We start from the raw sequence: 21839 nt of genomic DNA, 5'->3' as shown, positions 1-21839 counted from the left end.
TTACTTACCAGTATAACAGAAGGGAGCAGAGTGCAGGGCTGGTAGGTTTGGAAGATTCTTTGGGGACTGAGAGAGATCCAGGCCTGCAGCATGATGTCCTGAGTGGACAGGTCCGAGGGAGAGGCCGCACAAAGGCTTGGGGAATAACGGAGGAGCTGTACCAGGGAAGTGCCGCAAAGGAGCTGAAGTCACCTTAAGCACCTCCCTCCCGGTCTTCCAGCAGTCCCTACATGGTTACTCAGAGCCCTGTGGCACCCTGGGGAGGGGCACCCTTAACTGAATTCTGATCACGGCATTCTGCTGCGTGGACAGCAGCACCCACCTGCTTTTCCTACTGGATCGGAGTAGAATGACAAGATGTCTCATTTCATGGTTTTTCTGGAATTGATGATGTGTTATAGGATTTTTTCCCTCACTCTGATTATAGAAGAAATTCTGCAGTGTACTCAATTTGATTTATGGTGCATTTCCTGTCATCCTAAGAGCAGTGTGAGTTATCTTGACAAGAACCAGTTCTTTTCTCTCAGTGATTATCTGAGCCTTCACAGTAGGTCTTGAGCCCTCTTTCTTGCCAGACCTTCCTGAACACAGACATGCGTCCTGCCCTGATAGAGGTAAGGCAGAAGGACGACATCTGTCTGCCGTGGGCTGTACCAGCCACTGGAGTGCCCTGCCACTCTGCCCAGATTGTTCCAGTCACCACTCTCATGTGCTCACCTTTCGGAGCACCAGCATTTGAAGAGTTCTTCTAGTGGGTCAGCCTGTGGGGCTGATGGAGCCCCACACGCCAGGGAGCAGAGGGCACAGCTTCTGGTCCCACATGCAAATACAGGCCCAAAGGAGATTTGGAGCCAGAACTACAGTGCTAGAACAACCGATGATCTTGGCTGTATTCAGATGGTGACATTTTCCCAAACGTATAATGGTTTATAATTGAAAAGATAAAAGAGAGACTTTAGGGAGGCCCTGGATCCACAAATGATAATCAGATGAGTGCAGTCTTGCTGCCCACAGCTGAGCTTTGTGCCTGAGGATTTACTCTTCCTCTTATCAGTAATACCACTGCTACTTCTTGCTAAAATGTGTACTGTCCTTGCTAAGTACAAAGCAGTTTTAAGTACTCTAAATATATTATTTTACTAATACTCCTATGGTGGGCCTATAATTTCTTCCATTTTATAAAGGGACAGGTCTCAGTTCTGAGAAGTTAAACAACTTTCCCTGGCCCCACAGTAAGTGCTGAAGCACTAAGCTGTCGCCTCCTTTGATTTGTGTATTCTTCTAACATGCACTGCTCCATTGTTCAGGTTAGTAGGTAAGTGTCTGCTTTGTTCCTGTCTGCCTCTGTAACTAATTGTCTGGTGAGAGAGACAGACAAATCCGGAGTGTTGCATTTGAAGTGTTAATCCCAAGGTAGCATAGGAGACCTAGGGGAGCCCAAGGGAAGGAGTGGTGCCAAGCTCAATTGCTTTTAAAGGAGGCAAGTCTTAGAATTATCTGAGCTAAAACTGGAAGGATGCCTAAGAGTTATGCAAGAGAAAAAAATGTGGGTCCCTCCAGAGCCAAAGGGACAATGTGAGTGACAGCACTTAGATGGGAGATGCCAGGCTGAGGAACTTGTTTGCAAACTTCAAAAGTATGAATTGTGAACACACAATACAACATACAGATGATGTTGTATTATAGAATTGTACCCTTGAAACCTATATATGATAATTTTATTAACCAATAACACCCCAATAAATTCAATAATTAAAAAAAAAAACACTTTTTAGAGAAAATAAGGTATGAATTGTGTTAAGTGACTTACTTAAAATAATAAAATGTATGATAAAGCAGGGACTTGATTTCAGATTACGTTCAGCTTGGCTGCCCTCAGTTCCTTGCCATAAGAGTCACCTGGCTCTCCCTTTCTCCTTGAAAAGTGGCCCAACCTGAGTTTAAAGGTCCTGTAGACTAGAACTTAGTCACATGGATATACAGTACCCAGAACTTAGTCACATGGATATACCTGGCTGCAGGGGAGGCTGGGAATGTGGTTTGCAAGCTACCTAAGAGAATACCCTCAGGAAGAGAGCGAGGGTAGGTATGGGGGAGGTAGTCAGCAGTCTACTTCAGTGTTTTCTGGGACTTTTTTCCTGCCTTAAAGAAATGGGGTTCCTCTGGGACTTTTGTACCACCACGGGGCATTAAGGAAGTTTGGGGTGGGGCTTGGCTGTGAGGATGGTCATTTATACTTTAGGGAAAGTGCTGAAACACTTCTGGGTTTTCCTTCGATTGCTGGCAGTCAGGGTGGATTTGCTCACCCCCGGGACAGTTGCTGACTTTTGGGATTGAGGTCCTGGGCTCATAGCACCAGCACAGCATGCATGGCTTGAGGTCACTGGTCGAGCCTGTCAGTTAGAGGCCTGTCCCAGGTGACTTGGGTTTCATCACAGCTCCACTGGTGATCCTGAACAAATCACCTCTTCTGCACCCTTTACATTGAGAGGGTTGGATCCACTGGCTTTGACTCAGAGTCCAAGTTGCCTGGTTTCTGAGCTGGTACCCAGCTGGCACCAGTGGCAGCTACATTGCAGCCGGGCTTGCTGTTGAGCTGGGGATGGGGCTGCTTGCCATTAGCCTGGTGGATAGTTTGTTATCCTCAACAGGAAGCCTGTGTCGCACGAGTCACTGGCCTGAGGTATCGCTTGAAAAATGAGGCCATCAGGGTTGTGGTCCAGGTCAGCAGCATGTCACTGGGCATAGGCTCCAAAACCATAGGTATTTTTCTAGCTCCAGGTCATTGGCAGGGGAGTGTTTTCTCCAGGGAGGAATAAGAATACATACAGACTTCTGGCCTGAGCTCGTAGTCTCGAGCAACCTGATCCTGAGGGCTTCTCACCCTCACATCCCGAGGCCCATGATCTCACCCAGGAACCAGTGGTTTCGTGGTCCCAGCTTAAGAGCCTGTGGCTCTGACTTCCCATACATAGCCTGTGAGGTGGAATCATCCAAGGTGTCTTCTGTTGTATCACTTTTTGAAGGGTAAGACACTAATGTGGCTGCTGTGTGGTCTGTGGTCAACTTCCTGCTTTAAGATTACACTTTAGCTGTACAAATACAAACATTCCACACATTTTATATTATAATTGAATTGCTTTGGTGGATTTTCATGGCAAAGAGCTCTCTGCCAAGAGCCCTGCCAGCTTCACGAACCTGAACATCTTCCTGTTCTGTATCCTCGGCAGGGTTGATTTTTCCACCTGAATGCTGATTTGGGAAATGCCAGATAAGGAGGGGCTCAAAGGACTGCCACCACCTGGTAACCAAGGCTGCAGAATCCCAGTTTACACCATCTTTATTCAGCTGCAAACCTTTCTTCCCCTTGCCTAGATAGTTAGGAGCCTCTTCCCATCTCTTTCATTCCTTGTAAGTCTGCTTCTCACATGCTGCTCCCAGTATTGACCAGACAACTCATAAATTGTGTGGTTTAATTTCAGAAGAGTTGTGCTTTTTATGACTCAATTTCTAAATAAGACTGCAGGTGCTATGTGGATATAATTTCCCTTCAAATCCTGTAATTCGACTTTGAACACCATTTTTTGTGTCGTCTTCCTTGTGACGTAAAAGGAACCACTCCAAGTAAAATCCCAGCATTCTCCCACCACCCAGCCAGTCTGTGAGGAGCTCCAGCCAGATGAAGCTCTGAGGACAGTGAAGCAGGTCCCTGGTCCCTGCCCTCTAGATACTAGCTCAGAGAGATGTGTGCAGAACCGAGCATTCTATGAACAGTCAGTGATGTGGCTGCTGCTGTGAAATGGATGGGTAGAATTGGCTAGTCCGTAATTGCTGTCCTCTTGTGGGGCACCAACAGCACAAAACTTATAGAAGAGTAAGCTCTGTGCCCTAGTACCCTCAGGGAAGGGTGTGAGCTGAGGTCCAGAGCAGGAGGAGCTTAGGGTGTATGCCAGAGAGGAGGGAGCCTTGCCAACGCCAGCTGAGCTGATGGATGGTGGCAGGCCCTACAGGTACCCTGGCACCCAGGTGACCTTGTTAGTGCATGCTGCAGCCATGCCAAGGCAGCCTTTTCAATGATCAAATAGTCAAGATAAGAAGGTCCACTCATACTGCGTGCTGGCAAGGATGTGAGGAAATGCTACATCTTCTGTGGACAGCAGTGAGACAGGATCAGCTATCACAGCTGACGCAGTAAGCCCACCACTAGGAATGTACCCACACAGGCAGAAATGGCACACAGCAAGGACATTGCTGCAGCAGTGCCATTAGAGTGATCGGGGATGGCATGGGCACACCGTGGGAGAACACAATCTCTAATAAAAGAGATAGAGCCATGTGTATAGTAAGTTAAATTCCAGGGGGATTTGCCATGAAAGCAGCAAGGGTTTGACTGTATAAACTGTGTGACTGACTGTCTCTCTTGAAAGAGGCATCTCTTGAGCTTCCCTTCACTTCCTGCTATGTGAAGACAGAAAAAAGGCAGCCATCTATGAACCAGGAAGCTGGTCCTCACCAGACAGTGGATCTGTCAACACCTTGATCTTGAATTTTCCAGCCTTCAAACAACTTACGTTGTTTATAAGCCACCAAGGCTATAGTATTCTATTACAACAGTCCAAAGTGATGAAGACACAGAGAGGATAAGTATAGTGAACATTTCTCATTTGAGGAGTTATCTGCGCTCCCATATCTTATTTGGAAGAACCTTACCTTTGTGGTAGGTAAGGCATGTCAACAAAAATTAAAGAAAGACACATCTATCTTTTGCATCTCTCCATCTTTGTACTTGCCTACCAAGTGTTTGGAAGGATGAACAAGATCAGGGACTGGGATTTCAGATGAAAGGGAGATTTTTCACTGAGTATGTCCTATTAGTTTATCAGGGATGCCATAACAAAGAATCTTACACTTCTTTGCATAAAACAACAAAAATTGATTATTTCCTGGTTCTGGAAACCCAAGATCAAGAATCAAGGTGTTGGCAGGGCCATGTTCCCTCCAGTGACTCAAGGAGAGTCTTGTCTCTTCCTTGTCTCTCTAGGGATTCCTGGCTTGTGGCTGTGTAACTCCAGTCTGCCTGTCTTCACAAGGCCTTCTTCTTCCCCCATGTCTTGTCTCTCTCATAAGGCTACCTGTATTTAGATTTAGGGCTCACCTGTTTAATCCACAATGCTCTCTTCTCAAGATCTTTAACTTCATTATATCTGCAAAGAACCTTTTTCCAAATAAGATCCCATTCACAGGTATTGTGGGTAAGAATTTAGACACGTCTTTTTGGGGACTACCGTTCAACCCACTACAATTGCCAATTAGATTTTGCGGGGGAGAATCTCATTTTTATGCTGCTTACAATAGAACCACCTTCAATGTAAAGTTAAAAAGAAAGGGATTGAAAAAGATATACCAGCCTGACCAGGCGGTGGCACAGTGGATAGAGCGTCGGACTGGGACACGAAGGACCCAGGTTTGAAACCCTGAGGTCGCCGGATTGAGTGCCAGTTCACCAGCTTGAATGTGGGGTTGCTGGCTTAAGCCCAAAGGTCTCTGGCTTGAGCAAGGGGTCACTCATTCTGCTTCAGCCCCCTGGTCAAGGCACATATGAGAAAGCAATCAATAAACAACTAAGGAGCTATAATGAAGAATTGATGCTTCTCATCTCTCTCCCTTCTGTCTGTCCCTGTCCCTCTGTCTCTCTCCCTGTCTCTGTCACAATAAAAAAAAGAAAAGAAAAAATATATATATACCAGCCTGGCCTGTGGTGGCACAGTGGATGAAGCGTCAACCTGGAATGCTGAGGTCGCAGGTTTGAAACCGTGAGCTTGCCTGGTCAAGGTACATGTGCAAGTTGATGCTTCCTACTCCTCCCCCTTCTCTCTCTCTCCCCTCTCTAAAATGAATGAATAAAACCTTTTTAAAAAGAAAAGAAAAAGATATACAAACACTAACCAAAAGAATGTACTCTCTAAATTTTATACACTCCATATATTCACCTCTTCCAAAAGGGGAGAACTCAGTGTGGGGTTGGAGGCAGGAGGAGTGGAGAGCAGGATTGGGATCCCAGGACCTTCCTAGCATTCTGGGCCCTGAGCTACCTGCCAGCTATAGGAGGAAGGAGGCTGGAATGGAGAGTCAGGTTGCAGCTGACAGACCTAAGGTCACAAGGTTTTTAGAGATGGGAGACAAGGATAGGGTGTCTCAGCTCAGAACTGGGTAGAGTGGACTCAGAGAAGAGAGGGAAGACAGGGTCCAGGGCAGAGATGCAGAATGTGGTTTGCTTTTTTGAGCACAGGTCTATGCTCGCCCCTTCACCTGTTTTCTCCCATTGAATCCTGACGCCAGCCTGGTAGGTTATAGCTGCACATCCTCAACCCCTCTTTTTATTTTATTTTTTTATTTTTTTTTTTTATTTTTTCCATTTTCCTGAAGCTGGAAACGGGGAGAGACAGTCAGACAGACTCCCGCATGCGCCCGACCGGGATCCACCCGGCACGCCCACCAGGGGGCGACGCTCTGCCCACCAGGGGGCAATGCTCTGCCCATCCTGGGCGTTGCCATGTTGCGACCAGAGCCACTCTAGCACCTGAGGCAGAGGCCACAGAGCCATCCCCAGCGCCCGGGCCATCTTTGCTCCAATGGAGCCTTGGCTGCAGGAGGGGAAGAGAGAGACAGAGAGGAAGGTGCGGCGGAGGGGTGGAGAAGCAAATGGGCGCTTCTCCTGTGTGCCCTGGCTGGGAATCGAACCCTGGTCCTCCGCACGCTAGGCCGACGCTCTACAACCGGCCAGGGCCTCAACCCCTCTTTTTAAACGCAAAGTCACATAATGAGATAGTAGCAGAGACTCAAAGCCATGTCATGTCTATCTGACAGGACTCCATACCTCTCTTTAGGATGCGCATGCAGGTCACAGAGTCTGCTTAGCAGCCTGCTCCACGTGGAGGTGATGGTGCACAGCGTTATAAGAAGTGAAATGAGCCCTGTGTACTGCACCCCCCAAAAGGCCCCCTGTTCTGTCCCCACTCCATCTCCCACTCTCCTGCCTTCTTTTCCCACTAGGGACTCTTTCGGGCACTGCTCTGTCAGCCTTGGCTTCTAGCTCTGGTGTCGTGACCTACACTTGAGGTGTGCCTGCTGCCTCCTGCACCAGTCCTCCCACCTCAGGGGACATGTGGTAGAAATAAATGTTAGAGACTAGGGACTGCACTTTGCTCTGGCCCTTTTGCTCTGTTTGAGTTCTTTCTGTCCATCAATCAAGCAAAGATCAGGCCCTGGCTGGTTTGCTCAATGGATAGATCGTCAGCCCGGCATACAGACGTCCCAGGTTCAATTCCCAGTCAGGGCACACATGTTCTCAACCATCTGCTCTGTTCTAATCCCTCTCCCTCTTCTCTCTCTTCCCCTCCTGTGGCCAGTGGCTTGATTGTTTCAAGCGTTGGCCCCAGATGGGGTTACCCAGTGGATCCTGGTTAGGGCACATGCGGGAGTCTATCTCCCCTCCTCTCTCCAAAAAAAAAAAAAAAGAGAGAGAGAGAGAGAAAAGATCAGTTGTCCTGGGGCTATGCCTGAGCCACTCTGAGCCATTTTGTTTGTGGCCTCTGAGGTAGCAGTGGCCAGCCCACAGTGAACAGGCTCATTTCCATGGGAGTGGGGACCTGGCTTGCCGTCCATAGGGACTCAGGCAGCTGTTTTTTACCTGCAGGAAGTCTTATGTCTCCCCAGTTTCTCTCCACCTTAGCAGCAGCAGCACCACCAAAACAAAACCAGAAGTGTGGTGGAACAATGCGAATTTCCACCTCTGGAGTAGCTTTTCTTGACTATTCTTTGTCTCCCACCCACAGCCACTCTTAGTGAGTCCTGTCAGTGCAGTATTTAAGGTACAACTAGGATCCCACCTCTTGTCACCTTGTGGCTGCCACCCTGGCCAAGTCACTGTTGTTTCACCCTGGGTTAGTGAGGTGGTCTCTAACTGGTTGTCTGGTTTTCCGTTATTCCTTCAGGCTACTCTCAGTACAGCAGCCATCTTGCCCCACCGCATGCCCCACAGCCCCTTCCCTTCTCCAGGCCTTTGTTCCTCTCTGGGCCTTCTCATCTGCTGTCACAATGCCACCTCCCAGCCCTCTCTCCTTTCCTGCTGTAGTGTCATTTGTCGCAATCTGACATGCTCCATGTTTATCCCCTTCCCACCCCACATACCAGAATGTCAGGAAGACAAGAATTTTGTCCATTTCATCTCTGGCCAAACTGGCCTGTCAGACAGCAAGCCCCTCAATAAAATGTGACTGGAGAGATGAATTTTTCTGTTTTATTTCTACCAAGTTAGATGTGTCATAGCTTTTTTTTTTTTCAATTTGTACTGAAACACAGTTTTTAATGGTATTTTACTACATTTAAAAACATTATTTGGGGAAGGAGTCATAGTGTAGCTCTTTTAATGTTTTCTTTTTGTTTAATTTAAAATATAAAAAAGATTATAGACTGTGAAATATTCAAGGGGAAGGGTTGGTAGAACAAGAGCAGGAGCAAACCCCCCTGAAGTCCATCGCGGGCTCTGCTGTGTGAGGCCGCTCCCCGAGCTCGGCCGGCAGCACACCCGTTCTCCTGTGAGTCACACTGCTTCTCCCATATCCCACGCTGCCGCCTTTATATTTTTGGATTTTTGCAATAAAAGCAATGTGAATATGGAAGAATATTTTAAATGATTCACAATGACATAAGAATCTACTATTCCAATCTGTAATTCCTTTCATCAAAGGTAGCCCTTGTTAATAGTCACATATCCTACTAGGGGTAAAAACACATACATAATGCCAGCATAAATTTCTATCCTTTAAAATGAATGTGAACAGAATTATAGTGGGCATGTTATTCTGCAATTAATATTATTTGGAAATTTTCCATATTACTCCATACAGAGACTTATCTTGGTTTTAGTAAATGCCTGATGTTGCATTGCACCATGATGTATATGCCCAAGCCCATATTGACAGGCATTGGTTTATTTCTGGGTTTTTGTTACAACAACACTACATTGAAAATCCCTATATATCTTGGCACATGTTGCAGTAATACCTGTAGAACACATACCTGGTAGTGCGTTGCAAGTTAAAGGGGCCTGGGCATATATAGTTTTGAGAGATATTGCCAAATGACCTCTGAATGGTTGCACTAGTTCATTCTTCTGCAGTGTTTTTCGACCACAAGTCTGCAGACCCGGGGCTGATCTGCCAGAAATATTGTGCTAGTCCACCAAAGAACATCAGAGTGGTTAACTTTTGCATGGACCAGCACCAGTCCACAGACTGGAGGTTGAAAACACTGTTCTAGAGTATGTTTTTCTCCCAACATTTTATTTCAAAAAGTGTGAAACCTATAAAAAAAAAAGTCTTAATAATAATTTAATGAATACTCAAGTATTACTTGTCTAGCTTTACCAATTATTGTGTTGCCACATTTATTAGTTTGCTAGGGCTACCATACAAAAGACTACCAACTGGGTAGCCTAAACAACAGAAATATATTTTCTCACAGTTCTGGAAGCTGAAAGTCCTGGGTCAGGGTGTCAGTAGGTTTGTTTTCTTCCTAGGTCTCTCTTCTTGGCTTGCAGATGGCCACCTTCTCACTGTTCCTTCCCTCACATGGTTACCCCTCAGTCTCCATGTGTCCTAATCTTATAAGAACACCAGTCATATTGGATTAGGACCCACCAGTATGACCTCATTTTATTTTAATTACCACTTTTAAAGCCCAGTCTACAAATAACTGTCACATTCTGAGGTGCTAGGGGTTAGGACTTTAACATATGAAATTGGTAGGGGAGACACATTTGACCCATAATACCATGTTTGCTTCTCTTTATATAGTATATATTATATTAATATAAAGAATAGATTTATTATATAGTTATATTTGTTATAGTTATTATTTATAATGATAGTGTATTATAATTATACCACTTAATGTGTTTATTATATATAATTATGTCATGCATAATTTTCCTCCTAAACCATCGGAAAGTAAATTGCAGCCATTCTGATACTTCAGCATGTGTTTCCTAAGAATGAGAATGTTCTCCCTGGGGTATGTTGTGATGTTCTTTACCTTATACTGATGCGGTTAGATTCCCCTGAGGCAGAAGAACAAGTGAACATGGCGTGGCTCCAGCCCTGACTGGGGCTTTCCCTCCAGGTTGTTGTGTTCTAGCCTAGTCTCCTCCACATCTACTTCCTGAGTCCCCAGGCCCTCAGAGACTGGGTGCTCCTGGGAAGGAGGCCTCCTGCCATTGGAGCCATGTGCGCAAGAAGAACTTCTCGGCCTCAACTGAAGGTTCTTTAGCATTGTTGATGTTTTGTGTGTGTGATACGTCAACAGGACAGACCACCTTACAGTCCACCTGCTTTTTGGTCTCCGTCAAAATGTTTCTCTAAACACCAGACTTACTTCATTTCTGTGTGCAGGTAGTCCTTGCTTGCAAACTGTGTACTGCCTGCATTCACTTAGAGAAGTAGGGTTTATTGATGTGGGTGCCGTTTTCCCTCCCTGTCTCCCCCTCTGCCTGCACCCTCTTTGGCAGCTCGGGATTCTGCCAGTGGTGACTTGCTTGCTACTGGTAGAAACGCGGCATCCTCCATGGGCTTGCTTCCTTTTATCTGCTTCTCCCTCAGTACTTTTGTGTGGGAAAGTATCACACTTGCACAGTTCTGTCTGTTTTAGTAGCTAGAATCCTTGTGGAAGTAGCTTGCTGGAGCTTCAGTGGAGGACAGGACACTTAGAAACTTTTTGTTTCCTTCTGTTCAAACAGTTGTGTCTGTAGACCCGAGGTCAAAGTGTCAATCTGGGGAGTCCTTTGCCATGTGAGGTTGGTCAGGTTGTTGCTGAATGAGCACCCACTCTGCTAGTTCTGTGGCTGGGAGTACCACTGCCTGGTGCTGTGACACAGCCAGGGTCCTTCCTCAGTCCTCTCCTCCCCCAGCAACCTGATTTTGAATCTACCTGAGTCCGAGTCGCTTTTCTAAAACAGGGTTCCCACCATGTCTTTAACTTGGTTAGCATCTTTCCTGTCTTTTTTCTCTACAGGATTCAGTTCAGACTCCTTAGTCTGGCATTGAAGACCCTCCCTCCTTTGGCCCCTGCTCAGTGTGTCTCCCTTGCTGCCTGCTGTGTCAAAGCCAAATCAAATTATGCCAAACACACTGTGCCACATTATGTCCCTGTACCTGTAAGCTCATGGTGTGTGCTCTGTCCAGAATGTGGCTCTCTCTTCCCTGATCTACTTGCTAAACTCCTCCCCAGCCCCCAGGACCTTCACCCCTCACCAGTGAAGCCTCTCCTGACAAAACTAGTCTTCCCCAGTTTTCCTCTCCCCAAAACTGGGTTTTCTTGGTCCTAGGTTAACCCTGTGGTGACAGTTTTTCTTTCATAAAAATGACAGTAAAGGGCCCTGGCCGGTTGGCTCAGTGGTAGAGCGTTGACCTGGCGTGCAGGAGTCCCAGGTTCGATTCCCAGCCAGGGCACACAGGAGAAGCGCCCATCTGCTTCTCCACCCCTCCCCCTCTCCTTCCTCTCTTTCTCTCTCTTCCCCTCCCGCAGCCAGGGCTCCACTGGAGCAAAGTTTGCCCAGGCGCTGAGGATGGCTCTGTAGCCTCTGCCTCAGGCGCTAGAATGACTCTGATTGCAGCAGAGCAACACCCCAAGATGGGCAGAGCATCGCCCCCTGGTGGGCATTCCAGGTGGATCCCGGTCGGGCGCATGCAGGAGTCTGTCTGACTGCCTCCCCGTTTCCAGCTTCGGAAAAATAAAAAAATTAAAAAAATAAAATAAAAAAATTAAATTAAATTTTAAAAAAATGACAGTAAAGTTTCAGACATAGCTTCTATAGACAGAACTCCAAAAAATAAATCACTTGCAAGGAGACAGCCTCTAGACAGACTGGTCATCCTTTCCTCTGCCTCAGAGTTGCCTCTTCTCTAGCACTTGCCACACATATGGTCATGTGCCTACCCTCCTGCCAGACAGCTGCCTTTGCCTCTGTCCCTTTGATGCCTAGCTTGGAGCGGCACGCACTGAACCTTTGGGTGCAGGGGTGGATTTGTTGTTGGGTAGAGCAGTGGTCCCCAACCTTTTTTGGGCCACGGACCGGTTTAATGTCAGGAAATATTTTCACGGACCGGCCTTTAGGGTGGGACGGATAAATGCACAAAATAAAATTATGCGACCGGCGTAAAAACTGTGGTATTTTTAAATATATAATTGTCGAACTTACTAGACAAGCATCAAGAGTGAGTCTTAGACGGATGTTAACAAAGGGGATCTGGTCATTTTAAAAAAATAAAACATCGTTTAGACTTAAATATAAATAAAACGGAAATAATGTAAGTTATTTATTATTTCTCTGCGGACCGGTACCAAATGGCCCACAGACCGGTACCGGTCTGCAGCCTGGAGGTTGGGGACCACTGGGGTAGAGCATATCCTGAAGTTAGAAGTAGCTACATCCTACTTTTTGGTTTCTAGTCCCTATCTGAGGGAACCTTGTCACAAAGCAGAAGAAAATACAATTTTCCTGACACTGTGAGGAGTCGTTCTTCCCAATGTCTAGTTCTGAAGAGTCTATTAGTCAGCAGCTGCTGTACAGGGCCTTCGTGGCTTATTGTACATCGTCACATATTAAAGAAACAAGTACCTTAACTTGACATTGAAAATACTGAGTACGCACATAACCCAACTAGTTATATGCATTTTGCTTTATCACCACTGTGGAAAGCTACTGAACGTCTGTCTTTTCTTTCAGTCAAACGTTTCAGAGAACCAAAGCATGAGAGACGTCCATGGAGGATATGGTAAGTATTCAAATATTAACCCATTTCTAGAATGTTTTTTACTATATTGGGGGTTTTAAGGAGAGGGGATGGAATGTGAGCAATTATACATAACAGTGGTGGACTCCCTTAATTGAATTAATCATTAAGAACTATATATTGGCCCTGGCTGGTTGGCTCAGTGGTAGAGCGTCGGCCTGGCGTGCAGGAGTCCCGGGTTCGATTCCCAGCCAGGGCACACAGGAGAAGCGCCCATCTGCTTCTCCACCCCTCCCCCTCTCCTTCTTCTCTGTCTCTTCCCCTCCCGCATCTGAGACTCCATTGGAGCAAAGATGGCCGTGCGCTGGGGATGGCTCTGTGGCCTCTGCCTCAGGCGTTAGAATGGCTCTGGATGCAACAGAGCGACACCCCAGAGGGGCAGAACATCGCCCCCTGGTCGGCGTGCCAGGTGTCTCCCAGTCGGGCGCATGCGGGAGTCTGTCTGACTGCCTCCCCGTTTCCAGCTTCGGAAAAATGAAAAAAAAAAAAAAAAAAGAACTATATATAATAGGAAAGCATTTCTACTTATCAGATAAACATTGAGCTCTACCTTTATTCTATCATCACTTGTTTTAGAAGCCAGAAGAACTTGACTTGGAGCAATGAGTACACGATGTAGTACACAGATGATGTATTACAAAATTGTGCACCTGCAACCTACACTATTTTATTAATCGATGTCACCCAATAAATTCAGTATGAATTTTAGAAAAAAAGAAAATGCAGGATAACACAGATACATCTTTCTGTGCTGCAGTCTCCTTTAGTTATGATTCTTTGTTGTTAAATTATGTTAAGTCCTCGGATTCTATAGTCTATATGCCTGAGGAAAAATAATCTAAATTTGAAGATTAGCCAAATACACCATGTAAATGCTCCTCTTCCCAAACTAGTTTTTCTTGGTCCTAGGTTGACTGTGTAGTGAGTTTTCTTTCATAAAAATGGTGGTAAAGCTTCAGACATAGTTTCTGTAGACAAAACTCCAAAACATAAAGCACTTGCAAGGAGACAGCGACCCCTTCAGGACTACATGGTGTCCACAAGAAGCCGTCTTTCTTGGGCTGCCTTAGGCTGGCTCCTGCCCTAACAAAAGAGCCATTTTCCCGCCAGAGAAAACAGGTAGGTCAGTGTGATAAAGTCCCCTTTATAAAATGTTAAGTACTTACTTGATTAATCTTTAATGCATCATTTCTGGGTGTTTATAATCCTTATTTTTATTTCCCCCCAACTGGTTTCTCTCTAATCTGGGTTTTGAACTCAGTCTGGGGGGTACCTAGGGAGGACCTAGAGTTGAGGTACTCTCTGTTTTACATCGTTGCCCTTTCATGACTCCGACTTTGCCATGATTTTAGGAACTGATTTTCAAGGGTTGAGGTCTGTTCTAGTCCTGAGACCTCATGGCTAATGTCCCATGCCCGTGCCCCCTTTCATCACCCCCTTTAGTGGCTCTGCCCAACTGAGGATGCTTGGCCTAAGGGACCAACAGAGATACCCACAGTCCAAAGGTTCTTCAGCCACAAGTTGTCTCCAGGTGTCTGTGGCAGAGGACAAGCTGAAGACCCCACATCATCATGGTCCTGTGGTGTGAACAGGCTGGGGCGGGGGGGGGGGGGGAGGGAGAATGACACAGGGTGTCCCAAAACTGACAACCTTGTTTATTTCCTTTTTGGAACTCTGTTATCCAGCCCAGGGGGTGGCAAAAACTAGCCTGCAGGCCCACCCAGGCTCACTGCCTGTTTTCCTAAATAAAGTACTATAGGAATGGTAGTGACTGTGCTGCTTTGAGGCTACAGTAGTGGAGGTGAGGAAGTACTACAGAGAACAGACCCACAAAGCCTAGAGTATTTATTCTCTGGCCCTTAACAGAAAAAGTTTGCCCACCTTGACCCAGCCCACTGGCAAGTGGCAGCAGCTGACCATTGTTCAGGGCTTCTTCTGCAGTCCTGGACTTGGGCAGGTCTTGTCAGCCTTGTATGTATGTCACTTAGCTCACTGTGAGTGGAATGAAGTGAACACTTTAAATAGAGGTACCAGGACATCATCACAAAGCTGGGACCAGACATTTCCTTTTGAAGTAACAAAAAATGAAATAGTAAAAACACATTTTAAATACGTGTTTAATGTGTTTAAGAATATAGGTTGACTTGAATTCATGTTAACATAATAAATTTTAAAATATAATAAAAAATCTTTTTAAAATAGAATATAGGTTGGGGCAAATATAGGCCAGATGTTACATAATAAATGTAAGTTTACAGTTGGGAGAATACCAGAATTTCTTCTTGAATATTAGTTGTTATTATTTTCCATGTGAACAACTGTAAACCTACTTTTGCCTCACCCTGTATGTTATTAATCCCTGGCCTTTTAGGGATTTCAGCACAGCGTTACTGAAGGTTTTGAAAGGTAGCTGAAATGCCAAGCCTGATTCCCCAGGAAGAGGTGACTAGTAATTGAAAGTTGGGGTCTCCCAAAGGCTTTTATCTTACTTCAGACTTAACATTTTCCCCAAATTGGCTATTACCCTCCTGTCTGTATAATCACAAGTGCTGATCCTATTTTTTACAGGTTTTTAGATACTTCCAAACAAGCCATAGGAATGCTATTCATCCACTTTGCAAATGTGTACCTAGCAGATCTCACGGAAGAGGACCCTTGTTCACTGTAAGTTGTTCATACTGAAGTACAAATATCCTCTGGCCTATCGTTGAAAATGTGGGCTGGCCTTGCTTTCTGCTGCCAGTTGTGTTTCCTCTAGTTTGGGAGTGAGTGGGGGACAGCTTGTGTTTGTCCTCTTTGCCCCTCTGAGACATCTTCCTGTGCCTGCTGTGAGCTCAGGGCTTTGCCTGCTGACAGTTGCCCTGGGCACTGGCTTTCTACCAATCAATATAACTAGTATTTCTTGGCTTTCTAGCCCCTTCTGTCTCCCAGCTTCTAAGCAGCCCCTGGCTGGGCAGCATAATGCCCTGAAAGATTGTCTCTGTCCTGGAATAGGACACACTGGGCTTCTCTGTGGTGTCAGCCACTCAGAATCAAAGCCATCGTTCACCATCATTGATCTCTTGACCCAAAGACCATGGGTTGTTCTACCATGTCAATGCAATGTGCCTTCCACACAGCCCCCAGAGCAGTCTGTCTGAAACCTTAGTTGGACCATGATACACCGTTCTTCTTGCTGACAGAACCTGAATGGTGCCTCGCGTAGCAGATGGTGTGGAAAAGGGAGCCCACCTGCCTCATTCTGACTCCACCTTCCTGGCTCAATCTTGGTGCTTAAGCCATGGTGGGCTGCTCCTGGTGGCTCTCAACCTTGCCAGCTGTCTCCTCCCTCTATGCATTATCCACTGTCCTCTGCCTAGAACACCCTCCAGCCCTGCCTTGCTCTGCCCTGGCCTATGGGAGAGTGGGGCGGAGGGCTGGAGAGTCCCTTGAAAGGAGGTTTGTTGTGTATTTAAGATCATTTGGACTGGAAGATACTTTAATCTTCCCTATTTTTGGTGACTGTAGTTTTGAGACTTAGTCAAGGCCCAGATTTAAGAAAGAAGTTATGAGATCTCTCTCCCCAGGGGTCTTCTCTTAAGTAAGACCTGGGTAGGTTTTGATTTGTTTGGATGTTTGGGTGTAGCCCCAAAGCAGGAGGCTGGAAGGATGATTGTCCTTCAGGGGAGATGGTTAAGAAAGGGCTTTGTCCTTCAGTCCTTGAGCCCAGCAGCAAGCTCATGTCATCCTCCGGTTGCGTGCCGTCAGCATCTTGGTGGAGTGGCAGCAGTGGGAGTCCCTGCGTTTTGGCGAAAATGCTAACATATCTTGGACACTGCATGGGGCATGGAAGGGGGTTCCTAGGGGCAGCTCTGCTCTTTGCACTGTACAACCCCCAGGCCAGAAACTTTTTAGGAGCTGGTGGCTCTCTTCTGTTGTGGAAGGGCTAATGTCAAAGTGCCCCACGTCTGAGCCAATGGGTGCTCACTCCACTGCTTTGGCTTCCGCCTTGGTAGCAGGGGACAGCATAGATGCAGGGAGGGTGGACAGTGTTTGCCTCTTCCACCAGAGGGCACTGGTGGCCCCACATACAGGACCATAAGACCACCTCACCGTGCCAAGCTGCCCACCTCATCAGGGAGGCAGGGCAGTTCTTGTTTTGGGAGGTGCTCAGTAGGGAGCTGTCTCCCTTTTTACTGCATGTCATGTCGAGGCCATTTGATTACTGGGGCTTGAAAAGTCAGGACTAGAGGGTCCATTCCCCTGGGTCCAAGTCGCCTTGCTACCTGTTAACTGTGGGCTGGCCCCCCGCCCCAGCTTCTGATAATCATTTTGATATCATTGGCTGAGATAGTCTGAGAGCCAGCTCTGTACCCTAGAGGCCTTGTGGCAAGAAAACTTAACTCCTGGTGCAGCCCTGGCCTCGTCACTCTCCCCAACATGGGCAAAAAGAAGTTGATATGGCTTTAAGTGGGACACTGACAAACTGAATCACAGCCAGGATGGAGAAGGGGCTGCTGACAGATATCGAATGTTCAACCTGGAGGAGAAAAAGCCCAAAATAGAGCTTGGGATGGTGAAGAGAGCACTTGACTGAGAGGCCAGACTGTGGGAAGGCAGCTTAATTTCTTTGAGCATCAGTTTCCTCCTCTGTCCTGTGTCCTGCCAGATCCCAGGATCACTCTGAAGGTTTCATCAGATGATGAGTATAGTGCCATTGGAAACCACAGGAATACTTACCAATGAAGATGTTAATAGTTCAGTTGAGGATATTATGATTAAAACTTTGGAAAGATGGGAGAGCTCTGGCAGTCAGTTAGGAGCTGCTAGGTGGGAGACTAGAAGGCAGAGTAGGCATTGCTCTGGGGAGTAAGAAGAACTGGGCCCTCAGGAAGAGCAGGTGTCACACTTGGGTTTATTCCAGGTCCACCAGTGCTTTGCCCTGTGACTTTTACAGATGGAGTAAGGGTTGGGTGGGACGTGGGGCAGCTTGGGTGTCTGCAGACCTAGAAGGAGGGCCAGTTTCAGCTCAGGAAGAGGAAAAACTTACAAACAGGGTGATGACCTGCTTCCTGTGGTTTCAGGAGTCTTCTGTGCTGGGGATGCTGCTTTGGGTGAGAATTGAGCCTTTTTGACATCCAGAATTCAGTAACTCAGGAGCTGTAATTCTAGGAACACGTTTGTATGGTACTTACTTAACTATATGTCAGGTACTGTCTACATAAATTGACTCATTTGATCCTCTTACAGCCCTGCAATATAAATACTTTGATTATTCTCATTTTACAGTTGGAGAACTGAGGCACAGAGAGATTATATAGCTCACAGCTAAAGAGTAATGGAGCTGGGATTTAAACCCAACCTGTCTGGCTCCTGGGCCCATACGATACTGTGCTGTCTGCCATGGTATCTCACCTGTGTTGGGTTCAGAGTATATAGAGCTTTCTCCTTATCCCAGGGCTTGGCACATTGTAGCTCAAAAAAATATTAGGTGAGGGAATGAGTGAACTAACGCATGTACAGGCATACCTCAGATATTGCAGGTTCAGTTCCAGACCAAAGCAAGCAGTAATCTTGCTGGTGGAGGGTTTTGCCTTCAATTTGTGAAATAATTGCAGCACTGTAAAGCACAGTGATCACTGTATGTGTATTGGGTGTTCTTATATTTTCAGTATGGGTCTCATAGGTGAGCCCCACTTGAAACCAATTAGATGTAAGTATCTAAGAGCAGCATAGCTCAGCTGTGAACTTGGAGAAATTGTTTTAGAAGCAGTTGCTATTCCTTGCATCTCTGGTCTGAGAGTGACCCCTTGTGATTTTAAAGAGGAAGGGCAGGCAGAAGAAAATGCTGCTCCTCCCCTATGATATTCCACCACTCCAGGCCCTGATCGCACAGAGCAAGCAGAGTGCACCCTCTAGTGGCAAGGCTATGCACGTTGTCAAAGCCCTGGCCTTGGGGATGGGACTGAGTCTGCATAAAATATCTCAGGCCTCAGCAACTCGAAAGCACTGCAGGTGGTCTGTGTTATCTGGAGCTTCTCTGGGGGCTTTTGAGCCACGTGGTATCCGAGAGAGCTAGAGTCCTAGTGAATGCTTGTCTTCTGTTGTCTTGGAGAGCTGGGGCCTGTGGTCAGGAGGCCTAGCGAGTTCTTGATACAGGGCCCTCAAGAGAGGGCCAGTAGACAAGGGCCTTTTCTTGGTGAGGAAAGAGGTGTGTGTCAGACAGGTGGAAACTGACCATACAAGAACACATGGTTAAGGTGGGCATGCTCTTCTGCCTCTCCTCCTCCCCTTCCTCCATTACCTTGCCTTTTCCATGGAAAGTAAAGCTCTCTCTTTAGAAATACTGACTTGCACTTGTCTCCATGGCAGGCTTGGAAGTGCATGGCCCTGCCCTCTTTGGCCTATGAAACCCCAGAGGCCATTTTCCTGAGCTGCTGTGGTTCAGTAGCACTGACTTGAGGTCTTCAGTAGGCTGGACTGTTGGAGAATGAACAGATTGAGCAGATATTTTAATCAATTAAGTTCTCTTTTCCTTTTGGCTTCCTTGGCTGCTTCCAGACACTCAACTTATGTCAAGTCTTCGTTTGGCAGGAACACATGTGGTCTTTCAAGTGTCTTTGTCTTTCCTCCACCCTTCCCTCAAACTGTCCAAGCCCTGAAGAGTGTCTGCACGGTGCGTGGGGCTGCTTCACTGGGGCTCCCAGTGGTGAGCACTGCAGCCTCTTGCATAGGCATATCAAAGCCTCTCTGTCCCCCAGAACAAGACCAACAAAGTGCTAGGTCACCATCCCTGACGTTGGCCCTGGTAAGCACAGAGCCCATCTCGGGCTCTTGCTCCCTGAGTGGTGTTACCTGACTGCCATTGTGCCCTCTCCTCACAGGTACCTCATCAACTTCCTTCTGGATGCCACCGTGGGTATGCTGCTCATCTATGTGGGTGTGCGTGCCGTCAGCATCTTGGTGGAGTGGCAGCAGTGGGAGTCCCTGCGTTTTGGCGAATATGGTAACATATCTTGGACACTGCATGGGGCATGGAAGGGGGTTCCTAGGGGCAGCTCTGCCCTTTGCACTGTACAACCCCCAGGCCAGAAACTTTTTAGGAGCTGGTGGCTCTCTTCTGTTGTGGAAGGGCTAATGTCAAAGTGCCCCACGTCTGAGCCAATGGGTGCTCGCTCCACTGCTTTGGCTTCCGCCTTGGTAGCAGGGGACAGCATAGATGCAGGGAGGGTGGACAGTGTTTGCCTCTTCCACCAGAGGGCACTGGTGGCCCCACATACAGGACCATAAGACCACCTCACCGTGCCAAGCTGCCCACCTCATCAGGGAGGCAGGGCAGTTCTTGTTTTGGGAGGTGCTCAGTAGGGAGCTGTCTCCCTTTTTACTGCATGTCATGTCGGGGCCATTTGATTACTGGGGCTTGAAAAGTCAGGACTAGAGGGTCCATTCCCCTGGGTCCAAGTCGCCTTGCTACCTGTTAACTGTGGGCTGGCCCCCCGCCCCAGCTTCTGACATGTACAATCGCCATGGAAAAACTCATTTCTATTCTCACTCAGAGAGTTAGGACCTAAAACAGGTGACTTATGGATGGTGTCCCAGCTTTGACCCCCTCACGTCTTGTCAAACCCCATGGGGTGCAACTGGGATAGGAAGCTGCCTCCATGCCAGTTCTGAGCACAAACACAGTGCCTTTTACCCTGTATACCCAGAAAACCATCTCGATGTGGCCTCAACAGGGCTGCTGGTGAGAGGTGCCTTCTCCGAGCATTGCCACTGCCTGGTGATTCAGAACCCAAGGTTAAGGGGGACAGCAGTTCTCTTCCACCTTCACAGCTGGCCCTGCTGTTGGAGGAGGGAGCTCCTGTTCTCAGTGGGAACAGCATGAAAGGTGCGAACGGTTCAGGAGGGAGAGAATACAGGTTGGACTTCTGAATCCCCATACCCTTCTCCTGGGCCCAAGGGCTGCTCACTCCTACATGGTTGAACATTCATTAGGGACTGACATTTTAAAAGGGGAGCCAATTCATGAAGCTAGCTGTGAGTGCTTGGGGTATTTCTAGAAATCTTAGTAATTCTCTGTCTCTGTTGAGGGGGGATGAGCTCAGGGGACAGCTTTTCTTAGCCTCGTTACTTGATGCCTGATGAGTCACTGACTTAAGATAGTGTCTGGCCACAGCATGTGCTCCTGTGGCTCCAGGGAAGGTTTCTGAGGAGCTTTGAGTCCTTGACTCCTCAGCTTGGAGGACAGAAATGGACCCCAGCACACATGGACCAAAGTGGCATCATCCTCATATATAGGATAGACACCCATAGAGGTTGAGTGACACAGGAAGCTCACCCAGCTGTGGCTGGGGTGGGGAGTTAATGGGGAAGGGGATCTGTGACCAACCTGGGTTCCTAATCTTCCCATCAACTCCAAGGATAATGCTTATAACTATACTATTCACAAAAATTAGGGGATATTGCCTCATATTCATTTTGAAATATCGCAATTTTTGTGAGCAGTATACTTCTTTGCTGTTAAGATCCCTTCTGGAAGGCAGGGCTCTCAACTCAAATGCAGTGACCAGTTCAGGGGATATCCACTCACAGCCAGTTGCATGCCAGTGACCTGGGAGTAAATATCAGGCCTGGTCCTAATACACAGGCATTATGGTACCACCTATTCCTGGCATATTTTCTCTGCGTCCCCCCGAGTAGATTGAAAGGAAGGAGGCAGCGGTTGTTTAAAACTCTTTACTTCTATGCCACCCTCCTCTACCTATTTGGCCTGCCTTGGGTCTTACCACTGCCTTTGGGATACCTGAGTCTTCAAGCCAGGATGTCTCCAGATAAAACTGCCCTTCATCAAGGACCACTCGGAGTCCTCCCATATGAGGTTGAGAAGGATAGTGTGTATCCTCAGTTACCTGATTTCTATTTCTACGAATTTCTTTGGTTTCTATTGCTGTTATAACAAATTATTACAAAATTAGTGACTTGAAATAGCACAGATTTATTATCTTACAG

At 47.0% G+C, this 21839-nt stretch overlaps 1 protein-coding gene across 4 annotated transcripts in view; it reads left to right on the top strand.

The window, feature by feature from the left end:
* The window catches only part of STIMATE (STIM activating enhancer), a 62838-nt gene that overhangs the window by 30211 nt on the left and 10788 nt on the right, over positions 1-21839 (top strand). For all 4 annotated transcript variants that reach the window (XM_066350515.1, XM_066350514.1, XM_066350517.1 and 1 more), the window contains 3 exons: positions 12785-12833; positions 15420-15515; positions 19715-19836. In XM_066350515.1, coding sequence (XP_066206612.1) covers positions 12785-12833; positions 15420-15515; positions 19715-19836 — 267 coding nt within the window. The remainder of the gene's footprint in view (positions 1-12784; positions 12834-15419; positions 15516-19714; positions 19837-21839) is intronic.

The sequence above is a fragment of the Saccopteryx leptura genome, chromosome 10, assembly GCF_036850995.1.
Source record: "Saccopteryx leptura isolate mSacLep1 chromosome 10, mSacLep1_pri_phased_curated, whole genome shotgun sequence".
Classification (NCBI taxonomy): Eukaryota; Metazoa; Chordata; class Mammalia; order Chiroptera; family Emballonuridae; genus Saccopteryx; species Saccopteryx leptura.
The sequence above is the reverse complement of the archived record's forward strand: the minus strand, read 5'-3'. Positions and strand labels throughout refer to the sequence as shown.